General features: G+C 39.7%; 1 protein-coding gene across 4 annotated transcripts in view; it reads left to right on the forward strand.

Moving 5' to 3' along the window:
* The window catches only part of ppip5k2 (diphosphoinositol pentakisphosphate kinase 2), a 67,690-nt gene that overhangs the window by 40,411 nt on the left and 3,805 nt on the right, over window positions 1-23,474 (forward strand). For 2 of the 4 annotated variants that reach the window (XM_071351382.1, XM_071351383.1), the window contains 6 exons: window positions 5,071-5,146; window positions 7,179-7,298; window positions 14,517-14,579; window positions 15,532-15,552; window positions 21,157-21,300; window positions 21,392-21,487. In XM_071351382.1, the coding sequence (XP_071207483.1) occupies window positions 5,071-5,146; window positions 7,179-7,298; window positions 14,517-14,579; window positions 15,532-15,552; window positions 21,157-21,300; window positions 21,392-21,487 (520 nt within the window). The remainder of the gene's footprint in view (window positions 1-5,070; window positions 5,147-7,178; window positions 7,299-14,516; window positions 14,580-15,531; window positions 15,553-21,156; window positions 21,301-21,391; window positions 21,488-23,474) is intronic. The other 2 variants (XM_071351384.1, XM_071351385.1) reach the window with 2 other exon arrangements.

Genomic DNA, 23,474 nt, shown 5'->3' on the forward strand with positions numbered 1-23,474 from the left:
TCTTTGTTGAGGTTTCTCCCTGTTTTGTTGTTGTTCCCCGGGTAAATATATTTTGTTTTTGTTTTTTTAATCAAATACCTGCTCATGGACTCTCAATTATGGCTGTGTGAAATACAGTACCAGTCAAAAGTCTGGACACACCAACTCATTCAAGGGTTTTTCTTTATTTTTTACTATTTTCTACAATAATAGTGAAGACATCAAAACTATGAAATAACATATGGAATCATGTAGTAACCAAAAAAGTGTTCAACAAATCTAAATATATTTTATACTTGAGGTTCTTCAAAGTAGCCACCCTTTGCCTTGATGACAGCTTTGCACACTCTTGGCATTCTCTCAACCAACTTCACCTGGAATGCTTTTCCAACAGTCTTGAAGGAGTTCCCACACTGAGCCCTTGTTGGCTGCTTTTCCTTCACTCTGCGGTCCAACTCATCCCAAACCATCTGAATTGGTTTGAGGTCGGTTGATTGTGTAGGCCAGGTCATCTGATGCAGCACTCCATCACTCTCCTTCTTGGTCAAATAGCCCTTACACAGCCTGGAGGTGTGTTGGGTCATTGTCCTGTTGAAAAACAAATGATAGTCCCACTAAGCGCAAACCAGATGGGATGGCGTATCGCTGCAGAATGCTGTGGTAGCCATGCTGGTTAAGTGTGCCTTGAATTCTAAATAAATCACAGACAGTGTCACCAGCAAAGCACCCCCACACCACCACCTCCATGCTTCACGGTGGGAACTACACATGCAGAGATCATCCATTCACCAACTCTGCGTCTCACGAAGACACAGCGGCTGGAACCAGATTTGGACTCATTAGACCAAAGGACAGATTTCCACCGGTCTAATGTCCATTGGTCGTGTTTCTTGACCCAAGCAAATATCTTCTTATTGGTGTCCTTTAGTAGTGGTTTCTTTGCAGCAATTTGACCATGAAGGCCTGACTCATACAGTCTCCTCTGAACAGTTGATGTTGAAATGTCTGTTACTTGAACTCTGTGAAGCATTTATTTGGGCTGCAATTTCTGAGGCTGGTAACTGGTAACTCTGCTGCAGAGGAAACTCTGGGTCTTCCTTTCCTGTGGAGATCCTAATCAGTGCCAGTTTCATCAAAGCGCTTGATGGTTTTTGCGACTGTACTTGAAGATACTTTCAAAGTTCTTCACATTGACTGACCTTCATGTCAGTAATGATGGATTGTTGTTTCTCTTTGCTTATTTGAGCTGTTCTTGCCATAATATGGACTTGGTCTTTTACCAAATAGGCCTATCTTCTGTATACCCCGCTACCTTGTCACAACACAACTGATTGGCTCAAACGCATGAAGAAGGAAAGAAATTTCACAAATTAACTTTTAACAAGGCAAATCTGCTAATTGAAATGCATTCCAGGTGACTACCTCATGAAGCCGGTTGAGAGAATGCCAAGTGTGCAAAGCAGTCAAGGCAATGGGTGGCTACTTTGAAGAATCTCAAACACATTTTTGGTTACTACATGATTCCATGTGTGTTATTTCATAGTTCTGATGTCTTCACTATTATTCTACAATATAGAAAATAGTCAAAATAAAGGAGAACCCTGGGATGAGTAGGTGTCCAAACCTTTGACTGGTACTCTATATTCCACTATATTGATATCGCCAAGTACGATGTATAGTTAAAACTGGCTGTGACATGCAACCAAGTATTCATTCACTCATTCATAACTTGAACAACAGAATGTATGTCTTGCGTTTGTTATGCATTATCACCTTTTGCCAACATGAAAAGCCATAATCGAACCAGTCTGTCTGCAGAGTTTGGTGTCGTTCTTTTCATCCATCTAAGAGACGAGGTAAAGACCACTCTTTATATTAATCTGCTGAAACAGACATTAGCTGTCCTTCGCGACTCGCTCTGATTTTGCTGTTGAGTGAGAATTTGAACAATAATCTGGGCCACTATCGGAGTGGCTTGTGTGACTAACTAACATGCAGATTTTGGAGATCTGTTTGGGGTGGGATGTCCTAAGCTTGCCTGCCGCTTATGCCTCCAAGAAATTTGGCCCAACTCGGCTGCGATGGAACTTAACACACTCTTTTCTAATGGGTCACTGCTTTGCTCAAATCAAATGTAAAGCAGGCTATTTCAACTACATTTCTCGCTCCATTTGCCAAATGGACACAACCAGATTTTAATGTGAAATTGGCTGTATTTGATACTTTTCACCAGATTATATTAACGATACGGCCATTGAAGTCATCCTATAAAGGGGAAATGCAGTGTGAACATTTAAAGCAGGTTCGAAGGTTGACACTAAATCATATATCGAAAGGCAATAGCTTTTAATTATAGCAGTGATCAAAAATAGTATGTATTATAGAATAAATATATATGTGTGTATAATAGTATGTATTATAATATCATATATTATAGTAGTATGTATTATAGTATATTAAACAGTGCATTCGGAAAGTATTCAGACCCCTTCCCTTTCTCCACATTGTTACGTTACAGCCTCATTCTAAAAAGGATTTAAATAAATAAATCGTCAATCTACACACAATACCCCATAATGATGAAGCAAAAACTGATTATTTCTGTTGCAAATTTATTTAAAAAAAATATAAAACCGAACTTATTTACTGAAGTTTTCAGACCGTTTGTTATGAGATTTGAAATTGAGCTCCAGTGCATCCTGTTTCCACTGATCATCCTTGATGTTTCTACAACTTGATTGGAGTCCAACTGGTAAATTCAATTGATTGGACATGATTTGGAAAGGAAAACACACCTGATTTGTAAACACACCTGTCTGTATAAGGTCACACAGTTGACAGTGCATGTCAGAGCAAAAACCAAGCAATGAGATTGAAGGAATTGTTCGTAGAGCTCTGAGATATGATTGTCGAGGCACAGATCTGGGGAAGGGTACCAAAACATTTCTGCAGCATTGAAGGTCCCCAAGAACACAGTGGCCTCGTCATCCTTAAGTGGAAGAAGTTCAAGACTCTTCCTAGAGCTGGCTGTCTGGCCAAACTGATCGGGGGAGAAGGGCCTTTATGGTAGAGTGGCCAGACGGAAGCCACTACTCAGTAAAAAGCATATGACAGCCCGCTTGGAGTTTGCCAAAGGGAACTTTAAGGACTCTTAGAACATGAGAAACCAGATTCTCTGGTCTGATGAAACCAAGATGGAACTCATTGGCCTGAATGCCAAGCGTCATGTCTGGAGGAAACATTGCACCATCCCTATGGTGAAGCATGGTGGTGGCAGCATCATGCTGTGATGTTTTTCAGCGGTAGGGACTGGAAGACTAGTCAGGATTGATTGAAAGATGAATGGCGCAAAGTTCAGAGAGATCCTTGATAAAAACTGGGGTGAAGGTTCACCTTCCAACAGGACAATGACCCTAAGCGCACAGCCAAGACAACGCAGGAGTGGCTTTGGGACAAGTGTCTGAATGTCTTTGAGTGGCCCAGCCAGAGCCCGGACCCGATCGAACATCTCTGGAGAGAACTGAAAAGAGCCGTGCAGCGATGCTCCCCATCCAACTTGACAGAGCTTGAGAAAATCTGTAGAGAAGAATGGGAGACACTCCCCAAATAAAGGTGTGCCAAGCTTGTAGCGTCATACCCAAGAAGACTCGAGGCTGTAATCGTTGCCAAAGGTGATTCAACAAAGTACCGAGTAAAGGGTCTGAATACTTATGTAAATGTTATTTTATTTATTTTTTGTCATTATGGGGTGTTGTGTGTAGATTGAGAAAAAAACACACAATTTAATCAATTTCAGAATAAAGCTGTAACTTAACAAAATGTGTGAAGTCATGGGGGTCTGAACACTGTATTATAATAGTATGTATGTATGTATAATGTATTTGCTGTCAGAGGACATGTGACTGAGTTAAAGGTGCTTATATTATGGCTGTATGTGTGGCGGCACTTAAATGTCTTCATCACACCGTCTGTACAGTACCTAACCACCTACATTTACATCACATTGATGTCATTTACTACAACTGTAGCGAATAGGCTATACCCTACTGTACATAATTAGAAAAGGCATCATTGTAGGCGAACATACAATGATGGACAATGTATGTATATTTGCCTCTGACTACTTGCATTTGAGAGATTTTCCCAGAAACTCTTATCTCTCAGCCAAACTCACAGCAGGCTAGGCCAGTGCTAGAAGAAGCTTCCAATTGGCTCGTTCACTCTCCCCTGTAACTATTCCCCAGGTCGTTGCTGTAAATGAGAACGTGTTCTCCGTCATCTCACCTGGTAAAATAAGGGTTAAATAAATACAAAATAAACACACCACTTCCTGTAATGTGGGTTTTCTGTATGGAGCCTGGTTGGTTCTAGTCACTAAGATGGGTCTTCTGCCCTACTAGACAGGGGTTACCCTCCCTGGTCCTCCAGGTGAGCCATGTGAGGTGTGAGAATGGGCTCACAGTGTGCTCATTGTCTTCGCGCTCTCATGACCTTTCAATCCACTGGCACAGACCAGGATCCTGCTGTGAGGTCCGCCCCACTCCACCTCTACCTCCCTTCACCCCCCTAAAAAAAGGGCAGAGGATCCGCTCATTTCAAGTTTGTCTCGTTTTTTTTGGTCCGTGCACGAAACGGGGATATTAACATCTTGGATGGGAAAATGAGAACACCAAACTCAACTTCTTTCTTCATGTTTTGTCTTCACTTTGACTTTTGTTTTGTTTTGACACAGGTGTAATGTGTATCTTGGTTAAAGTTGTGCAGTCTTGATTGTTTGAAACCTGATTTTCTGCAAATTGTTGCCATGTCCATCCTCGTCCATCCTCGTCCCTCAACTTCTGCATCTCTTCTCACCCGCTGTGTCCTCCGTAATGTCCAACCTCTCACGTGGCATGGACTTCGTGTGGCCATAGGGATGTTGCATGTTCATCTTTCTTTTCTTCTGCTGATTTAGTCTTTGTTGGCGTCTGCACTACCATTTCCCACTGCTGCTTATTAACATGTCTTTCCAGAAAAAGGCATCCGTTTGAGTGAGGTTGTGGACGAGTTTCAGTGAAATGTGGTAATATAGTTATTTTTTTTCTCCTCTAGGTTCTGTCAGAGAACAATGCCCATGCACAGCGACCTGGTAGACTATACTCTGAACACAAACTCACCCCAGGAGTAGGTAAGCATAATCACTGCTTTTAGGACGTTTGAAACAAATTTGCTCCAATTTATCACATATTATTAAGAAATGTAAAAATATGAAAATTCTCTTCTTCTTTTTTAAGAATGTGAGTTAGATGTTTCATTATATCCCTAGTTTTCAAATGTTTTAGTGTCTTCACATTACTTTAGCACAACTTCAATGTGAGGGCAAATATTGGAAGTAACTTTTTTAGGATGTCAGATTTGTTCTGTGCTGTGTGTTTTCTGCCGCATCTCAAATCTTTGCTTTGTGTTGACGGAGCCTCAAGCACCTGAAGTATCATACACTGGCTGCTCTCTTCACAATTAATGATCAATTACTACATCTGTGATGTGGAGCTTGTTTGACCAAGTAATACTGTGAACAAGCTGTTAAGCATACTTTAGACAAAGATTTTTGCCACACAACTAATACAGTGCTGACTCAATTTCTCATACATGCTGGTAATGTCCTTAGTGACCTAAAATGTTGTAGCCACAGCAAATTCTAAGCCAAATATTAGGGATTTGTTGCTGGCTACCATTTTAGATATGGCTGTCCTACACCTTCATTCTTTTCTTTCACTTTTTTCTTCAGTTTTTATCTTTTTGTATCACTAAGTAACGCTTTGATATTACAAACTATCATGTTTGAATTGTGTTATTATTTATCTTAATTTGATCGTATTATTTGTGATGGTATCTAGTAGTTAGTAGTTTATGCCTGTGTATCGTACCAGGTTCTTGGCTCATAATTAGCTGTGCAATGAAGATGACAGTTATCAAGATACGTAGCAACTGTATAATAGCCTAGTGGTTAGAGGACAGCACATAGTTATTAACTTGCAGTGACCTGGATCAGGTTTCCCGATATCGTTGGAAATTAGGCTTTTACCAATGTTCTAACGATGCATCGTTCATAACGACCAAAGAAGCTGTAACATGCGTTACCCAAAACACCACATGAATAACACTCGCTAAGTGCATCTTTACATTAGTTTCCCATAACACCAGGTAGATAACACTCGCTAAGTGCATCTTTACGTTAGTTTCCCATAACACTCGCTAAGTGCATCTTTACGTTAGTTTCCCATAACACCACGTAGATAACACTCGCTAAGTGCATCTTTACATTAGTTTCCCATAACACCATGTAGGTAACACTCGCTAAGTGCGTCGTCGAGAGCATGTGTCAATACCGAAAGGATTGAAAGAAGGCAGCGCTGATCTCTGATCAGTTTTCTCCATTTAAATTCTTACCCTCCCATTTTAGAATGAATGCGCAATAATCACGCCGGACCAGCTCATGGAGAAACTATCACATATGGCTGCAATGATTTGAGTCATTTTATTCTAATGGTTTACCCCATGATAATGCACTAAATCTCAGATTTGGCACATCATTGCGCCCGTTTACGCATCATTTAAATATATTGAGGCACAATTACATTGGCAAACTATAACTCAATATGATTTAAATATTTAGGCCTGATAAGTAGTTTAAAAAATGTTTAATCCTTGCTTGGCTAGTTTGTAACAATTGCAAACTTTGTATTTGTACTGTATATTGATATTTTAAGATATTGGCGGTCAAAGATAGAATGTGTTTCTGTCTATGTTTAGCAGAGATATTTGTTGTGTAGGGGAGGGCAATAAATAATCGAACAACGCACTTAAATGTTATACAAGTGGTTTGAGGCAGTCGTTAAATTACAAACATTTTCAAGTGCAAGTTTAGTAACAAAGGTTTTGGTCAACAGCTCGGAGATATAACATTGCTCCTAGGAAGGTTTTTTACAATTAACCCAGGTCTATAATGTCGGCCCAAAAGTTAGGAATTACACCACCCCTCCTCCCCCTCCCACAAGGCCATCCTCATGCCAAGTGACATTACTGTCATTATGTGAAGGCTCTTATGAGGCTGCACAAGGTCTTTTTGTGGCAAGAATCTCCTAGAAATGCATGCTGCATGCATTCCAATGGTGTGGACCAAATGGTTGTTGTATGTATCTTCTCTTAACTCCCACCAGGGTCTCATTGCGCTGGTCTCTTTAGCACCATGGTGCTCGGGGCTTCCTCCAGTGCACCTAACCTACAAGATTATGCTCGCGCGCACCGTAAAAAGCTGACCTCTTCTGGCTTCTTAGATGGTATGTGCAAACACGCACACACATCTTTAAAAAAAAAAGATAAAAAAAAAAAAAGATGAACCCTTGCTCATTTTTCTAAAGGAATCCTGTAATTTCCTCCTGTGTATTTCAATAGGAAATATATGAATGTATTCTGACACTTTGTGTCGGTCCCTATAATTTACCATATTGTGTTTTTGGACAGAAGCATAATTCATGTTATTGGGAGAAATTGTAATCATCCATCTTTTTAGCTAATATGGTGAAGTCCATTGTTTTGGTAGTGAATTTAAGGTTTATTCATACAAAATAAGATGGCATTTTCCAGAGTTGTGCACAACGTTGCACACAGTACTGATCCCCCTCATAACTTCTTTTGATAATCAAGATCATATTAAAGTATCTTACTTTCAATTAAAATTAATTGCAGGTCAAATATTCCGGTCTCAGAAATCTTGTACTATATCGATTTAGCTAGACAATGAGGTGTGAAAATCCATTATTTCATTCATTACTTAAAAAAAAAAAATTATATAAAAAATTACTCATGCAAACAATTTCTTATGGCTAGAATACGAACCGGACATCTGCACACGTAACTAAGATGTAACTAAGCATACATTTTGCTTTGATTTCAAAGAGTTGCGTGTGCGGATCTCAAGTAAGGACTTGGCCCTCAATCACAGTTTACCTTCAATCAATTTAAATCATCAGTGATTATTTTTTGGGGAAATTTACTCTCTTTGAATTTATATTACAAATAAAAAAATTAAATGTAAAACTTTGTTCCTGGAGTTACTGTAGCTAGCTGTAAAGCGCATATATGGTAATATGCTTGGAAAGTAGACCACAGCTGGAGACACCTCGTTATTTTTGGGGATATGTTTTTGACACGACAGGTAGCAAGTAAAAATGTGTGAACGGTTGCTAACTATCTGTAGATATCTTAAGCTAACTGGCTCATTAACTTAGCTAGCTGGCTAACTTTGGGGCGAAACAATTAACGTATTTACAGTTGGTTAGCTACCGCACCGCTCTTTGCTAGCAATCTTAATGCTCCCTTCAAAACTAGTAAAGTGTCTCCACTTAACAACCATATTATTTAGTGTTGTGGTCCATTTCAATTCAGTCAATTATAAATTGGAATTGGAATTTCAATTTACTTCCGGAATTGACTTAATTGAAATGGAATTGACCACATCCCTGGTTTTGCCATATTACACTCTTCAAACAGTTGTCTACAAATACTTTATTGTAATTTTGTTATGAATATTGTCGTTGAATACGTTTTTTTGTAGTTTTCTTACGCTAGTCTTTGTAGCTTTTCCGTATTTTTATGCATTTTAGATAATCCTTTTGGATCTTTACAGATATTTTTGATAGAGCTTTTATTAAAACAGATAGCCCTATTCCACAAAGTTTAGAAAGTTATTTTTGTATTATGCTGGCAGACTGTGGAATAAGGTGTAGATGATAATATTTTTGTTTTTATTTGATTGCTCACCCAGTTTTAGAACGCTACGAAGTACTACATGTTATAGCACTTTTTCACAGACTATTTCTCTGTTGTCATTTACATGGGCATTTGATTTCAAGCCGGAGTCATTCCACCTCAAAAAGCACAAGAAATAGGATTTCGCCACCCACCATCTCAGATTGTTCTGAAATCATTTGTATAGTTCGAAACGGATAAGATTTGCATTCCTGAAACATTATTTTGTTGAAATACACTACGTTACCAAAAATATTTGGACATCTGCTCGTTGAACATCTCATTCCAAAAAAATGGGTATTAATATGGAGTTGGTCCTCCTTTTGCTGCTGTAACAGCCTCCACTCTTCTGGGAAGGCTTTCCCCTAGATGTTGGAGTATTGCTGCAGGGTCTTGCTTCCATTCAGCCACAAGAGCATTAGTGAGGTAGGGCACTGATGTTGGGCGATTAGTCCTGGCTCGCAGTTGGCGTTCCAATTCATCCCAAAGGTGTTTGATGGAGTTGAGGTCAGGGCTCTGTGCTGGCCAATCAAGTTTTTCCACACTGATCTCGACAAACCATTTCTGTATGGACCTCACTTTGTGCACGGGGGCATTGTCATGCTGAAACAGGAAAGGGCCTTCCCAAAACTGTTGCCCGAACCATGAAAAACAGCCCCAGACCATTATTCCTCCTCCACCTAACTTTACAGTTGGCACTATGCAGTGGGGCAGGTAGCGTTCTGCTGGCATCCGCCAATCGCAGATTCGTCCGTCAGACTGCCAGATGGTGAAGCGTAATTCATCACTCCAGAGAAAGCGTTTCCACTGCTCCAGAGTCCAATGGGGGTGGGCTTTACACCACTCCAGCCGACGCTTGGCATTGCGCATGGTGATCTTAGGCTTGTGAGCCTTTTTATGGCTGCTCGGCCATAAAAACCCATTTCATGAAGCTCCCGACGAACAGTTATTTGGCTGGTGTTACTTCGAGGCAGTTTGGAACTCGGTAGTGAGTGTTGCACCTCAGGGCGGACGATTTTTACGCCATGCGCTCTTCAGCACTAGGCGGTCCCGTTCTGTGAGCTTGTGTGCAGCTCTAGCAGGGCAAACATTTTAGGAAGTGATTGTTGGAAAGGTGGCATCCTATGATGGTGCCACGTTGAAAGTCACTGAGCTTGGCCTCCCGAGTGGCGCAGGCGTCACTACTGCCTGTAGTTCGATCCCAGGCTGTGTCACAGCCGGCCGTAACCAGGAGTCCCATAGGGCGGTGCACAATTGGCCAAGCATCGTCCGGGTTTGGGGAGGGTTTCGCCCGGGGGCTTTCCTTGACTCATCGCGCTCTAGTGACTCCTTGTGGCGGGCTATGCACCTGCAAGCTGACTTCAGTTGAACAGTGTTTCTTCCCACAGATTGGTGCGGCTGGCTTCCGGGTTAAGCGACCAGGTTAGGGAGTTGCAGCAATGAGACAAGATCGTAACTACCAAGGGGATAATATTACAACAAACAAACAAAATGGCAATGTTTGTCTATGGAGATTGCATGGCTATGTGCTCGATTTTATACACCTGTCAGCAATAAGTGTGGCTGAAATAGCCGAATCCACTCATTTGAAAGGGTATCTACATACTTGTGTAATTTGATATCTGCGCAATTAGCTAATTGATTGTACCCAAGTTGTCCATTTTTTTTATTTATAGGATTCATATAATCTTCAATAAATATAGTACCTAATATCCGATTTAGACCATAATTCTTCCTAACAATGAGTAAGACATGAGGAATCCAATAAAATGGTAAAAAGCTACCCACGGACAACCCACGCCGATCCCACCCCAACAACCACGCCGATCCCACCCCAACAACCACGCCGATCCCACCCCAACAACCACGCCAATCCCACCCCAACAACCTGTATACAGTATCAGGTCTCTGTTTGACAAGTAGTATGGATCTGCTGCTTGGACTATTGCTTATTCATCATTTGTAATGTATTCCCTATGAATCGGGTGAATTTTGTTCTGAGAAATTGGCCATTGAAGTCGCTTGCATTGTTTACAATAAATACGTTTTGCCAACTAGATGCCGTTGTTCCTGATGCTTTTATCCGTTTTGCTGGTCTCTTGTGTTTGTTAAATGGATCACAACATTTTTTCTTTGCAACTTTGGGTAGAAAACCAATAGCTTTTGCTCATGATGAAAATACAGTGTGATCATCCTCACAATAGAAACCAGTCCTCCATGACAGTGATTCAGTTTGTCCTTCTCTTAGGCTTAACTTGTGTCCAGGAAACGGCCCCTTTGTGTGTTTTATTCCCTTAAAAAAAAAAGGTATGGATTAGTTAGACCATCCCTTTAGAACAAGCAAACCATTAGTCTACATCAATTCTAATGGTTTCAATTGTAAAAGTCCCAAACACACACTATAGTGTTTTGCAAGTGTAATGGTATTGGCCTTGGTTGGGTTTAATGGTAAATGTCACTAATCACACTAAATATTAGGGATGCAACAGTACACAGTATGTTGTCGAACCGTTCGGTACGCCCCCTACGGGGTTCAATATGCACACGTGAACCGCGGAATTATGATATGCCTGTCATTTTCCTATAATTTCCTAAACTTGCTTATACAGACTACAAGCACGTTGTACATTCAGATCCAAAGAACCAGACGCGCAGCTTGTGAACAGGCAAGGCGGGCAACTGCTTGGGGCCCCAGGCTGTTAGAGGGCTCCTGAAGGCTGACAGACTTTACTCCACAGTAATGTCTCAAAAGGTGGCAACCGCAGTGACCGCAACCCCCTCCCCCTTAAACAACCAATGGACGATTTTACAATGACATCTCAGTAGGAAACTGCCCTAAAGGGGCCCCATGAAGAGAGGGGAAACTAAAAAAAAAAAATTCTCTCAGCTCCAACGTGACGATGGCTAGCGAGACAGCGAGAAGCAAATTTGAAGAGGTACCGCTGTGTGGGAAAGCATGCAATACGATGACGAGGGTAAGAAGACCATAAACAAACAAAGTCTGTAAGCATTGCTTTGCCACTGTCAGCTACTCGAGTGGAAACACTTCAAACATGATGTGTCATTTACGTGGCCATCACCCGGCCGTATCCCTTGCAGGTGGAGCTGGAGCAAGGAGAGTCCACTCGTTTGCGAAAATACAACAATCTCTCACTGCTGCCTCCAACAACAATTTGCGACAAATTCAGAAAAACATAAAGAAATAACAAAAGCAGTGGGGGTATTCATAGCCAAAGATTTGCAGCCCCATTCGGTGGTTACTGACTCGGGATTTCGTCATTTTTTTTTTTACCGCGTTACAATGTCCCCTCCCGCACACATTTCAGTAGCAAAGTAATTCCCAAACTCTATGAAACATCACGGAGAGAAATTGAAAACAAATTGATACAGACAACACGGAGAGAAATTGAAAACAAATTGATACAGACACCCTATCTAGCTCTCTCCACTGATAGTTGGACCTCCAGAGGAACTCAAAGCTACCTCACTGTGACGGTTCACTATGTACTAGATTGGGAGATGAAGAGCTACGTGTTGCAAACTCATCCCTTGTATTAGAGTCATACAAACGCACACTTTACTTAAATACAAAGATACCGAAACCGTACCATTGTCCACAAACTGTGGTACATACCAAACCGTGGGTCTACTCTACCTCGCATCCCTACTAAATATGGAGATGTGTTTTTCAATACAATTATTAGAAAACAACTGCCATGCAATGGTTTATAATTTCATTAGGGTTGTCACATTTTAGTCACAAACTCATTTCTCCATCAAAGTTTTGGGCTTGTAGGAAAAGTCTTCATATGAGAATTGCATCGGGATAGCCCTCTCAGAGAGAGGCCACTTGTTGGACTGTGCAAGGAGAGTTGGATTGAAGCTTTAGGTTTATAAGAGAAGGACAAACTGAATGGCTTTCATGGAGAACTGGCTTGAATTGTGAGGATGATCACACACTGTATTTTCATCAAGAGCCAAATCTATTGATTTTCTACCCAAAGTTGCAAAGAAAATGTTGTGTTCCATTTAATAAACGCAACCGACCACCAAAGTGGATAAAAGGGTGCAGTAGCATCTAGTGGTAAAAACCTGGTACTTTCACACTAATTTATGATAAATAATACAAGCGATTTCAATTAATAACAGGGGGAATAAAAACATAGCCAGATTTGCAGGAAATGCATTACAAAGGATGAAGACGCAATACAACAAACCGCAGCTTCATACTACAATTCAAACGTAAGAGAAATTATACTATATACAGGTTGTTGGGGTGGGATTGGCGCCGGGGTCCATGGGTGGCTTTTTGACCATTTTATTGGATTCCTCATGTCTTACTCAGTGATGGGAAAAGTACCCAATTGTCATACTTGAGTATAAGTAACGATACCTTAACAGAAAATGACTCGAGTAAAAGTCACCCAGTAATATACTACTTGAGTAAAAGTCTAAAGGTATTTGGTTTGAAATATACTAAAGTATTGAAATTAAATGTAATTGCTAAAATATACTTAACTATCAAAAGTTAAAGTATACATAATTTCAAATTCCTTATATTAGGCAAACCAGATGGTACGATTTTTATTTTGGGATAGCCAGAGACACGCTCCAACACACATCATTTACAAACTATTAATTTGTGTTTAGTGAGTCCGCCAGATCAGAGACAGTAAGGATGACCAGGGATGTGAATTGGACCATTTTCCTGTCCTGCTAAGCATTCAAAATGTAACGAGTACGTTTGCATGTTAGGGAAAAAGTACATTATTTTCTTTAGGTATGTAGTGAAGTAAAAGTAGTCAAAAATATAAATAGTGAAGTTAAAGTACAGATTCTTCCAAAAACGACTTAAGTAAAAAATACTTTAAAGAACTACTTAAGTACTTTACACCACTGGTCTTACTCAGTGGTAGGAAGTTTGGTCCAAGTTGAATGTTGGGTACTATACTGTATTTGTTGAATATTATGTGAATCCCACAAATCAAAAGGGCAAATTTGGGTGCACTCAAATTATGAGATTAGTTTAAAACAAAATAATATTTCAGGAATGCTATTCTTATCTGTTTATAACTACAGAAATGATTTCAGAACTATCTGAGATGGATGTCATGGCTTTCTGAAATAAAGTAAACCATCTATTTGAGTCATGAAGAAAATCCAAATTTCTAAAATTATGGCTGTCAAAAATGAACAGCTTTTCCTTTTAGTTTGAAGCAAATTGTTCAGGATCATCAAACTTTTAATTGATTAACCCAAAAAATCCAGGATTCTTTGCACAGTGACATAGAATGTATCCTATTTGTAGTCATTTATAGCAGTGGAAAGATGCTGAAGCACCAGCAAGGTGAATGTAGGAAAGCTAGTTGGTGGAAGGCAGGTGGTGAACATACAGAGGCTACAGTAGATGTGATTTGGGTTGGATTCTGCCATATGCAAGGTCCAATGAAGCGTGGGACCAACAGGTGTCCATTGGCCTTTTTAGAAATGTTTCCTTCCTAACACCGACACCCCCCCCCCCCACCGACTTTTCATTTCTTCAGCAGATAACCATAACAATTGTTAATCTTCACAAACTTTGCTCTGGCTGAGAGAATCCCAACAGTTAACTCACTACTAAAACAAACGCTCCGTATCCCACCCTTCTCACCTGCATGCCTTCTAATACTTGATTTATTTTGCCTTTTCCTAACCTCTATTTCTGTTAGCTGTTGTACATTTCAGGTACCTGTTTTTCTCTTTCTCAGAGGCCACGCGTGCGTCTGCTGTAAAACGATTTTCTATCTCATTTGCGCGACACCCAACCAATGGTATGTTTGCTTTTGTTAATTAAGATGCATCCTTACCTCATCCCTGTTGTCATTTTGGTCTGGATTGAATCTTCCCTCATGAGATCCTCTGCTAGCGTCAAAGCAGTGCACATGGAATGTGATCCTAAACATTGAGACTTCTGAATGCTCATGCAGCCCTCCAAGACCATGTGCTTCTTTTGTTCGCCTGAAAATTCCTCCTGTTTGTCACCCTATAGTTTAGGATTACATGGAGCTATTTTGTGACTAGCTAGACCTGTCCCCTGCTTATCTGTTCATTTTAATAGTCGCAGTGCTGTAGTTTGTTTGGTTTGAATATGGCCTTCAATTTTTTTCTTGATGACTTTTGTTGTGTCGGAGTTGGGTGACTGTATCACAACAATGTTGCCAATCTAAATGTTCCTTTAGACGTATGGCAAATAGCTATACCGTTGATCTAGTCAAATACGGTAATGCTGCTAATCTAGTCAAATACGGTAATGCTGCTAATCTAGTCAAATACAGTAATGCTGCTAATCTAGTCAAAGGTAGTAATCCTGCTAGTCTATGGCAAGTATAGCAATGCTTTTAGTCTATGGCAAATATAGCAATGCTGCTAATCTAGTCAAATGTAGTAATGCTGTTAATCTAGGCCACTATAGTAATGCTGTTAATCTAGGCCACTATAGTAATGCTGCTAATCTAGTCAAATTTAGCTATAGTATCTATTGCACTTTTATATTTTTTTATGTAAAGGCAACTTTTTAAATCAATGTGATATCTGGGATTAATATTTTCTTACATTTGTGCCGCATAAACCTGTCAGTCACCTCAGCTTGTGGTTAACGCAGTGATTTTGATGCAACAAAATATGATTTTGTATTTAAAGTACGTTCTTTGTACATTAAACCAATTTGCACTAATTTGATCATTTTGGATTATCGTTTTTTTTCTGCTTTTCTAAATGGGTCAGTCTTTTCCGGTATGTTCTGTGGTAAGTGTTTATTATGTTTAATTTACCCATTTATATCTTGTCTGAACGTTGTTTGGTGTTTTTAGTTCATATAGATTTCTGTTGTGTATAGTTCAGCTTCCTTTCTCAGTTTTCAGTCTTGACCTCCACAGTCTCTTAAACGTAGTCCTCCCTGTTTTCTCCTTTCCTCATACCCTTGACTATGGAAATACCTTGAGTAGCTGTGTGCTTTAGTCCTGCCCCTCAGAACACTTTTGCTCATTAAAATTATATTTCTATTTGGTGCTGTTGACAGGTGCTATCTATGATAAATAATCTAAGCCACAGCCATACAGTACATGTCCTACAGTCCAAAAAGGTTTCGTATATTTATTGATAAAATATTAAGATTTGGTATCATTGTAACTGTGAATTTCAAGCATCTACAGTACCAGGCAAAAGTTTGGACACACCTACTCAAGAATTTTTCTTTATTTTTACTATTTTCTACATTGTAGAATAATAGTGAAGACATCAAAACTATGAAATAACACATTAGGAATCATGTAGTAACCAAAAAAGTGTTAAACAAATCAAAATATATTTTAGGTTCTTCAAAGTAGCCACCCTCTGCCTTGCTGACAGCATTGCTCAATCTTGGCATTCTCTCAACCAGCTTTGCCTGGAATGCTTTGAGTAGGTGTGTCCAAACTTTTGACTGGTACTTTATATATTTACTTAATATACAGTTGAAGTCGGAAGTTTACATACACTTAGGTTGGAGTCATTAAAACTCGTTTTTCAACCACTCCACAAATTTATTGTTAACAAACTATAGTTTTGGCAAGTCGGTTAGGACATCTACTTTGTGCGTAACACAAGTCATTTTTCCAACAATTGTTTACTGACAGATTATTTCACTTATAATTCACTGTATCACAATTCCAGTGGGTCAGAAGTTTACATACAATAAGTTGACTGTGCCTTTTAACAGCTTGGAAAATTCCAGAAAATTATGTCATGGCTTTAGAAGCTTCTGATAGGCTAATTGACATCATTTGAGTCAATTGGAGGTGTACCTGTGGATGCATTTCAAGGCCTACCTTCAAACTCAGTGCCTCTTCGCTTGACATCATGGGAAAATCGTAAGAAATCAGCCAAGACCTCAGAAAAAAAATTGTAGACCTCCACAAATCTGGTTCATCCTTGGGAGCAATTTCCAAATGCCTGAAGGTACCACGTTCATCTGTACAAACAATAGTACGCAAGTATAAACACCATGGGATCACGCAGCCGTCATACCACTCAGGAAGGAGACGCGTTCTGTCTCCTAGAGATGAACGTACTTTGGTGCGAAAAGTGCTAATCAATCCCAGAACAACAGCAAAGGACCTTGGGAAGATGCTGGAGGAAACGGGTACAAAAGTATCTATATCTACAGTCAAACGAGTCCTATATCGACAACCTGAAAGGCCGCTCAGCAAGGAAGAAGCCACTGCTCCAAAATCGCTATAAAAAAGCCAGACTACGGTTTGTAACTGCACATGGGGACAAAGATCGTACTTTTTGGAGAAATGTTCTCTGGTCTGATGAAACAAAAATAAAACTGTTTGGCCATAATGACCATCGTTATGTTTTGAGGAAAAAGGGGAAGGCTTGCAAGCCGTAGAACACCATCCCAACCATGAAGCACGGGGGTGGCAGCGTAATGTTGTGGGGGTGCTTTGCTGCAGGAGGGACTGGTGCACTTCACAAAATAGATGGCATCATGAGGGAGGACTATTATGTGGATATATTGAAGCAACATCTCAAGACATGAGTCAGGAAGTTAAAACTTGGTCGCAAATGGACAATGACCCCAAACATACTTCCAAAGTTGTGGCAAAATGACTGAAGGACCACAAAGTCAAGGTATTGGAGTGGCCATCACAAAGCACTGACCTCAATCCTATAGAAAATGTGTGGGCAGAACTGAAAAAGCGTGTGCGAGCAAGGTCGTCTACAAACCTGACTCAGTTACAGCAGCTCTATCAGGAAGAATGGGCCAAAATTCACCCAACTTATTGTGGGAAGCTTGTGGAAGGCTACCCGAAACGTTTGACCCAAGTTAAACAATTTAAAGGCAATGCTACCAAATACTAATTGAGTGTATGTAAACTTCTGACCCACTGGGAATGTGATGAAATAAATAAAATAAATAATTCTCTCTACTATTATTCTAACATTTCACATTTTTAAAATAAAGTGGTGATCCTAACTGACCTAAAACAGAGAATGTTAACTAGGATTAAATGTCAGGAATTGTGAAAAACTGAGTTTAAATGTATTTGGCTAAAGTGTATGTAAACTTCCGACTTCAACTGTATATTTCTTGTTATAGGGAAAATTAGAAGTTTAATAAGAAAGGGGGATGAGCCCATCTATACCTTTTCCTGAGGGATCATATAGTGTAACTACTGTGTTATACATCCCTGCAAATAATATTTTCACATTTGGCCAACAAATAAGGTTTTATTGCTAAAGGAACTTTGTTCAAATCTAATATTTTTTATATTAATTTACATCGTATCTCAAAATGTGTCTTTCTACAGAGTACTGAGGTTTTTCATCCATGGTGAGTTAGACTCATTGGGGAGGGGGGGGGGGGTATTCATACAAATAAATATGTGGTTATTAATTCATTAAATGATAAGCTCAATTGATTTTAGTTATATATTTAGCAAACATATTTTGTTCTATGAATTGCCTCAATGACATGCAAATGGGGAAGATTTTGATGCTGTTATTAGTGATCATAAAAATGTCCCCTTTTGTCCTCCGTTGTATTAACCAGAGAAGCCATGCTCATTGTAACATACTAACCAGTGTCTCAGACACACTTATTTGTGCTTTGGTGTTACTGTAATGTCTAAATATTATTTTCTCAGTTACTTGTTACCTTCTCAGCTGTCAAAATCGACATACTTTGGAAACTGAATCTACCACAGCTCTTTGTCGTTAAAATACACACTAATGTTAAAAACCTGAAGTATTATTTATATATTAATGCAATAATTTAGAAAATAAGTATATCTAACCAATTGTATACAGTGCATTCGGGGAAGTATTCAGACCCCTTGACTTTTTACACATATTGTTACGTTACAGCCTTATTCTAAAATTGATTTAAATGTTTTCCCCTTCATCAATCTACACAATACCCCATGACGACAAAGCAAAAACAGGTTTTTAGACATTTTTGCAAATATATTAAAAAGAAAAAACTGAAATATCACATTTACATAAGTATTCAGACCCTTTACTCAGTACTTTGTTGAAGCACCTTTGACAGTGATTACAGCCTAGTCTTCTTGGGTATGACGCTACAAGCTTGGTACACCTGTATTTGGGGAGTTTCTCCCATTCTTCTCTGCAGATCCTCTCAAGCTCTGTGAGGTTGGAAGGGGAGCGTCGCTGCTCAGCTATTTTCAGGTCTCTCCAAAGATGTTCAATCGGGTTAAAGTACAGGCTTGGCCTAGGCCGCTCAAGGACTCCTGCATTGTCTTGGCTGTGTGCTTAGGGGGGTTGTCCTTTTGGAAGGTGAACCTTAGCCCCAGTCTGAGGTCATGAGCGCTTTGGAGCAGGTTTTCGTAAAGAATCTCTCTCTTTCATCAAGGATCTCTCTCTTTCATCAAGGATCTCTTCATCAAGGATCTCTCTGTACTCCGTTCATCCTTCCCTCAATCTTGACTAGGCTCCCAGTCCCTGCTGCTGAAAAACAGATGCTTCACCGTAGAGATGGTCCCAGGTTTCCTCCAGATGTGACGCTTGGCATTCAGGCCAAAGAGTTCAATCTTGGTTTCATCAGACCAGAGAATCTTGTTTCTCATGGTCGGAGAGTCTTTGCGTGCCTTTTGGCAAACTCCAAGCCGACTATCATGTGCCTTTTACTGAGGAGTGGCTTCCGTCTGGCCACTCTACCATAAAGGCCTGATTGGTGGAGTGCTGCAGAGATGGTTGTCCTTCTGGAAGGTTCTCCCATCTCCACAGAGGAACTCTGGAGCGCTGCCTGAGTGACCATCGGGTTCTCGGTCACCTCCCTGACCAAAGCCCTTTGCTCAGTTTGGCCGCGCGACCAGCTCTTGGAAGAGTATTAGTGGTTCCAAACTTCATCCATTTAAGAATGATGGCGGCCACTGGGGGACCTTCTATGCTGCAGAAATGTTTTGGTACCCTTCCCCAGATCTGTTCTTTGACACAATCCTGTCTAAGAGCTCTACGGACAATTCCTTTGACCTCATGCCTTGGTTTTTGCTCTGACATGCACTGTCAACTGTGGGACCTTATATAGACAGGTGTGTGCCTTTCCAAATGTTTTCCAATCAATTGAATTTACCGCTGGTGGACTCCAATCAAGTTGTAGACACTTCTCAAGGGTGATAAATGGAAACAGGATGCACCTGAGCTCAATTTTGAGTCACACTTATGTAAATAAGGTATTTCTGTTTTTTTATTTTGAATACATTTTTTTTTTAAATCTAGCAACCTTTTTTTGCTTTGTCATTATGAGGTATTGTGTGTAGATTGAGGACTTTATAAAAAATGTAATACATTTTTGGTTTAAGGCTGTAATGTAACAAAATGTGGGAATAGTCAAGGGGTCTGAATTCACTGTATTACCCACAGTCACTAATCGATTACCACTTAAGAATAATGCTAGAGCCGCCAAAGAGCAAGCCAAGTGGACAAAGAGATGAAACCAGAAAAAAGAAAGTAGCCCCATATTATTTTGTATGTATTGTCATTTCTAAAATGTCTTAAATAGTTGCCATGTACATTAATGCCATTTTCTTACATTATGGTATTTTATTAAATGTGCATTATGCAGATATCGCTCCACCATTTCCTGGTTGCTAAAATTTGAATAGTTCTCCTAATTTCAGTTTATGGCAAAACAAGCAATGTATAGAGAATCATTGTACCATCTAAACCGCTGTGAAAATATTTTCAATAACCACATATTGTATTTTCAGCTTGTTTGAAGCTGGTGTACAAAACGGAAAGTTAAAACATGCAAAAATTAAACTTAAGAACAGGAATCATAGAAATGGCACACAGAACAGATCTACCGCTTCTTGCTTCCAATGAGTGATAGATCTATAACTCATATTTTTATGCAAATTTCATCAGGTTGCCCAAAAAGTTACAACTTGTAGCTTTTAAATCAAATGTATATTTTTTTTAAAGACAATTTTCTCCTGAACGATATTGTGGTGTTTGTTAGACCACTTTGTTCAATCTCGCCACAATGTCCATCAAAGGCTTTAGGGCTATATAAACCAAACTGTAATCCCAACTAGGTTAAGTTAACATTCACTCTTGTGTTTCTTCTCATCCTGGCTGTAACAGTCGTGATGGGTATTGCTTTCAGTGGGATATACTTTGTGTCATACATCTGCCTGCATCCTACAGTATTCACCTCAATCAGATCTGATTTTTGTCGGTAGTGTTTTATTTTGTTTGCTGTCACTTGGAGATAATGGAAGCATTGTGATTTTTGTCTGCCGATTTTCAAATAATACAATGTTCTCTGTCATGAGTCTCCAGAGGGCTTGTAGTGTTCTCCGTATTGTCGGCTTATCATCTGGAGGCGTTTCCACCCTCTAGGTTTTGAGCTGTACTCCATGGTTCCGTCCATATGCCCCCTGGAGACCCTGCACAACTCGCTCTCGCTGAAACAGATAGACGACTTCCTGGCTTCCATCGCTGCATCCCATGAGTCACTCCTGGACATCTCTGCCTCCTCCCCAGGTACGTATCGCTGCTCATCGTACAGTACAAATGATCAGCGGTAATTTGTTGCCGCTGGCATCTCAATGTCTTTTTTTTTTGTGTTCGACAGCTGCGAAGAAAACTCCTTTGAACACTTACACTCCTGCAAAGATATTGCCCTGCCCTTTCACGCAAGGCAAGAAGAATGTGGACAAGGCTGTAACTGGTAAACGATTTAGTGTTGATTACCCATCACTTGCTATAGTAGTACTGTAACTAATAGGTTTGCTCCGTTTATGTACTCTTTATTTGACCATTCTTTGGGCTATTCCAGCATTATAGATGTGACATAAGTAATAAAGCAAATACGCTTTTTGCTCCTGAGTTGCGCAGCGGTCTGCGGCACTGCTTCTCAGTGCTAGAGGCGTCACTACAGACCCTGGTTTGATTTCAGGCTGTATCACAACCGGCCGTGATTGGGAGTCCCATAGTGCGGGGCGCAATTGGCACAGCGTCGTCCGGGTTTGGCCAGGGTAGGCCGTCACTGTAAATAAGAATTTGTTCTTAACTGACTTGCCTAGTTAAATAAATAAAAAATGGATGTGACATGAAATGTACAAGATTTCAGGGGAGACTGAACTTATTAGAAAAAAGTCTGAGTTTGTACATCTTTTAGAATGAAAGGCTTGACTGAACACAAAAACAAAATTTTTGAAAAGATTGTCTTGCATTATGACTTTGGAGAGGAGAAGTGATGATTATGGATGTGACACTCTCCGTTATGGATGTGACACTCTGAAACAGTCAGATTTCTTGATCAAAATCTATCGGACTGTAACACACAAGTGTTGTCATCTGGAATGTTTTTTAGAATGTCAACAGAAGTGGAACTACATAATTATGGTCCAGAATACTGAATAGTATTCTGCATCATAGGCTAATAATGCAAGGCAACACTCCGAACAGAGTATTTATTAAAAAATAAAAATAAAAAAAAATAAAAAAAATAATAATTCTAATCAATAACCATTACTAGTTGAATGTAGACATGAGATTATTTTTTATTCTATTAAAAAAAAAAAAACTTAAAAGGGTGGATCAGCTTTAATATTGCGGATAGATTGCTTCCATCAAAGTAATTGTCTGCATCATTTCCAATCTCCCATATATTTTCGGGGTGAATATATTTATATATACACTACCGTTCGAAAGTTTGGGGTCACTTAGAAATGTCCTTGTTTTTGAAAGAAAAGCACATTTTTTTTGTCCATTTAAAATAACATCAAATTGAACAGAAATACAGTGTAGACATCGTTAATGTTGTAAATGACTATTGTAGCTGGAAACGGCAGATTTTTTTAGGGAATATCTACATAGGGGTTACAGAGGCCCATTATCAGCAACCATCACTCCTGTGTTCTAATGGCACGTTGTGTTAGCTAATCCAAGTTTATCATTTTAAAAGGCTAATTGCTCATTAGAAAACCCTTTTGCAATTATGTTAGCACAGCTGAAAACTGTTGTTCTGATTTAAAGAAGCAATAAAACTGGCCTTCTTTAGACTATCTGGAGCATCTGTGGGTTCGATTACAGGCTCAAAATGGCCAGAAACAAATAACTTTCTTCTGAAACTCGTCAGTCTATTCTTGTTCTGAGAAATGAAGGCTATTCCATGCGAGAAATTGCCAGGAAACTGAAGAACTCGTACAACGCTGTGTACTACTCCCTTCACAGAACAGAGCAAACTGTCTCTAACCAGAATTGACAGAGGAGTGGCAGGCCCCGGTGCACAACTGAGCAAGAGGACAAGTACATTAGCGTGTCTAGTTTGAGAAACGGACGCCTCCACAAGTCCTTAACTGGCAACTTCATTAAATAGTACCCGCAAAACACCAGTCTCAATGTCAACAGTGAAGAGGTGACTCAGGGATGCTGGCCTTCTAGGCAGAGTTGCAAAGAAAATCTCAGACTGGCCAATAAAAAGAAAAGATTAAGATGGGCAAAAGAACAGACACTGGACGGAAGTTCTGGAGGAACTCTGCCAGCATCCCGGATTTCTATTTGCCATATATTTTTCAACTGTGATGTTTCACAAAAGTTCTGAACCTTTCTATTCTCATAGTTTCTACAGATTTGTAAATTAAAGATAAACATTTTGGCTAAAATAATTATTATATTATTGATCGATTGACTGACTATTCAAATCACCCTGT

Source organism: Salvelinus alpinus, chromosome 18 (assembly GCF_045679555.1).
Source record: "Salvelinus alpinus chromosome 18, SLU_Salpinus.1, whole genome shotgun sequence".
Taxonomy (NCBI): domain Eukaryota; kingdom Metazoa; phylum Chordata; class Actinopteri; order Salmoniformes; family Salmonidae; genus Salvelinus; species Salvelinus alpinus.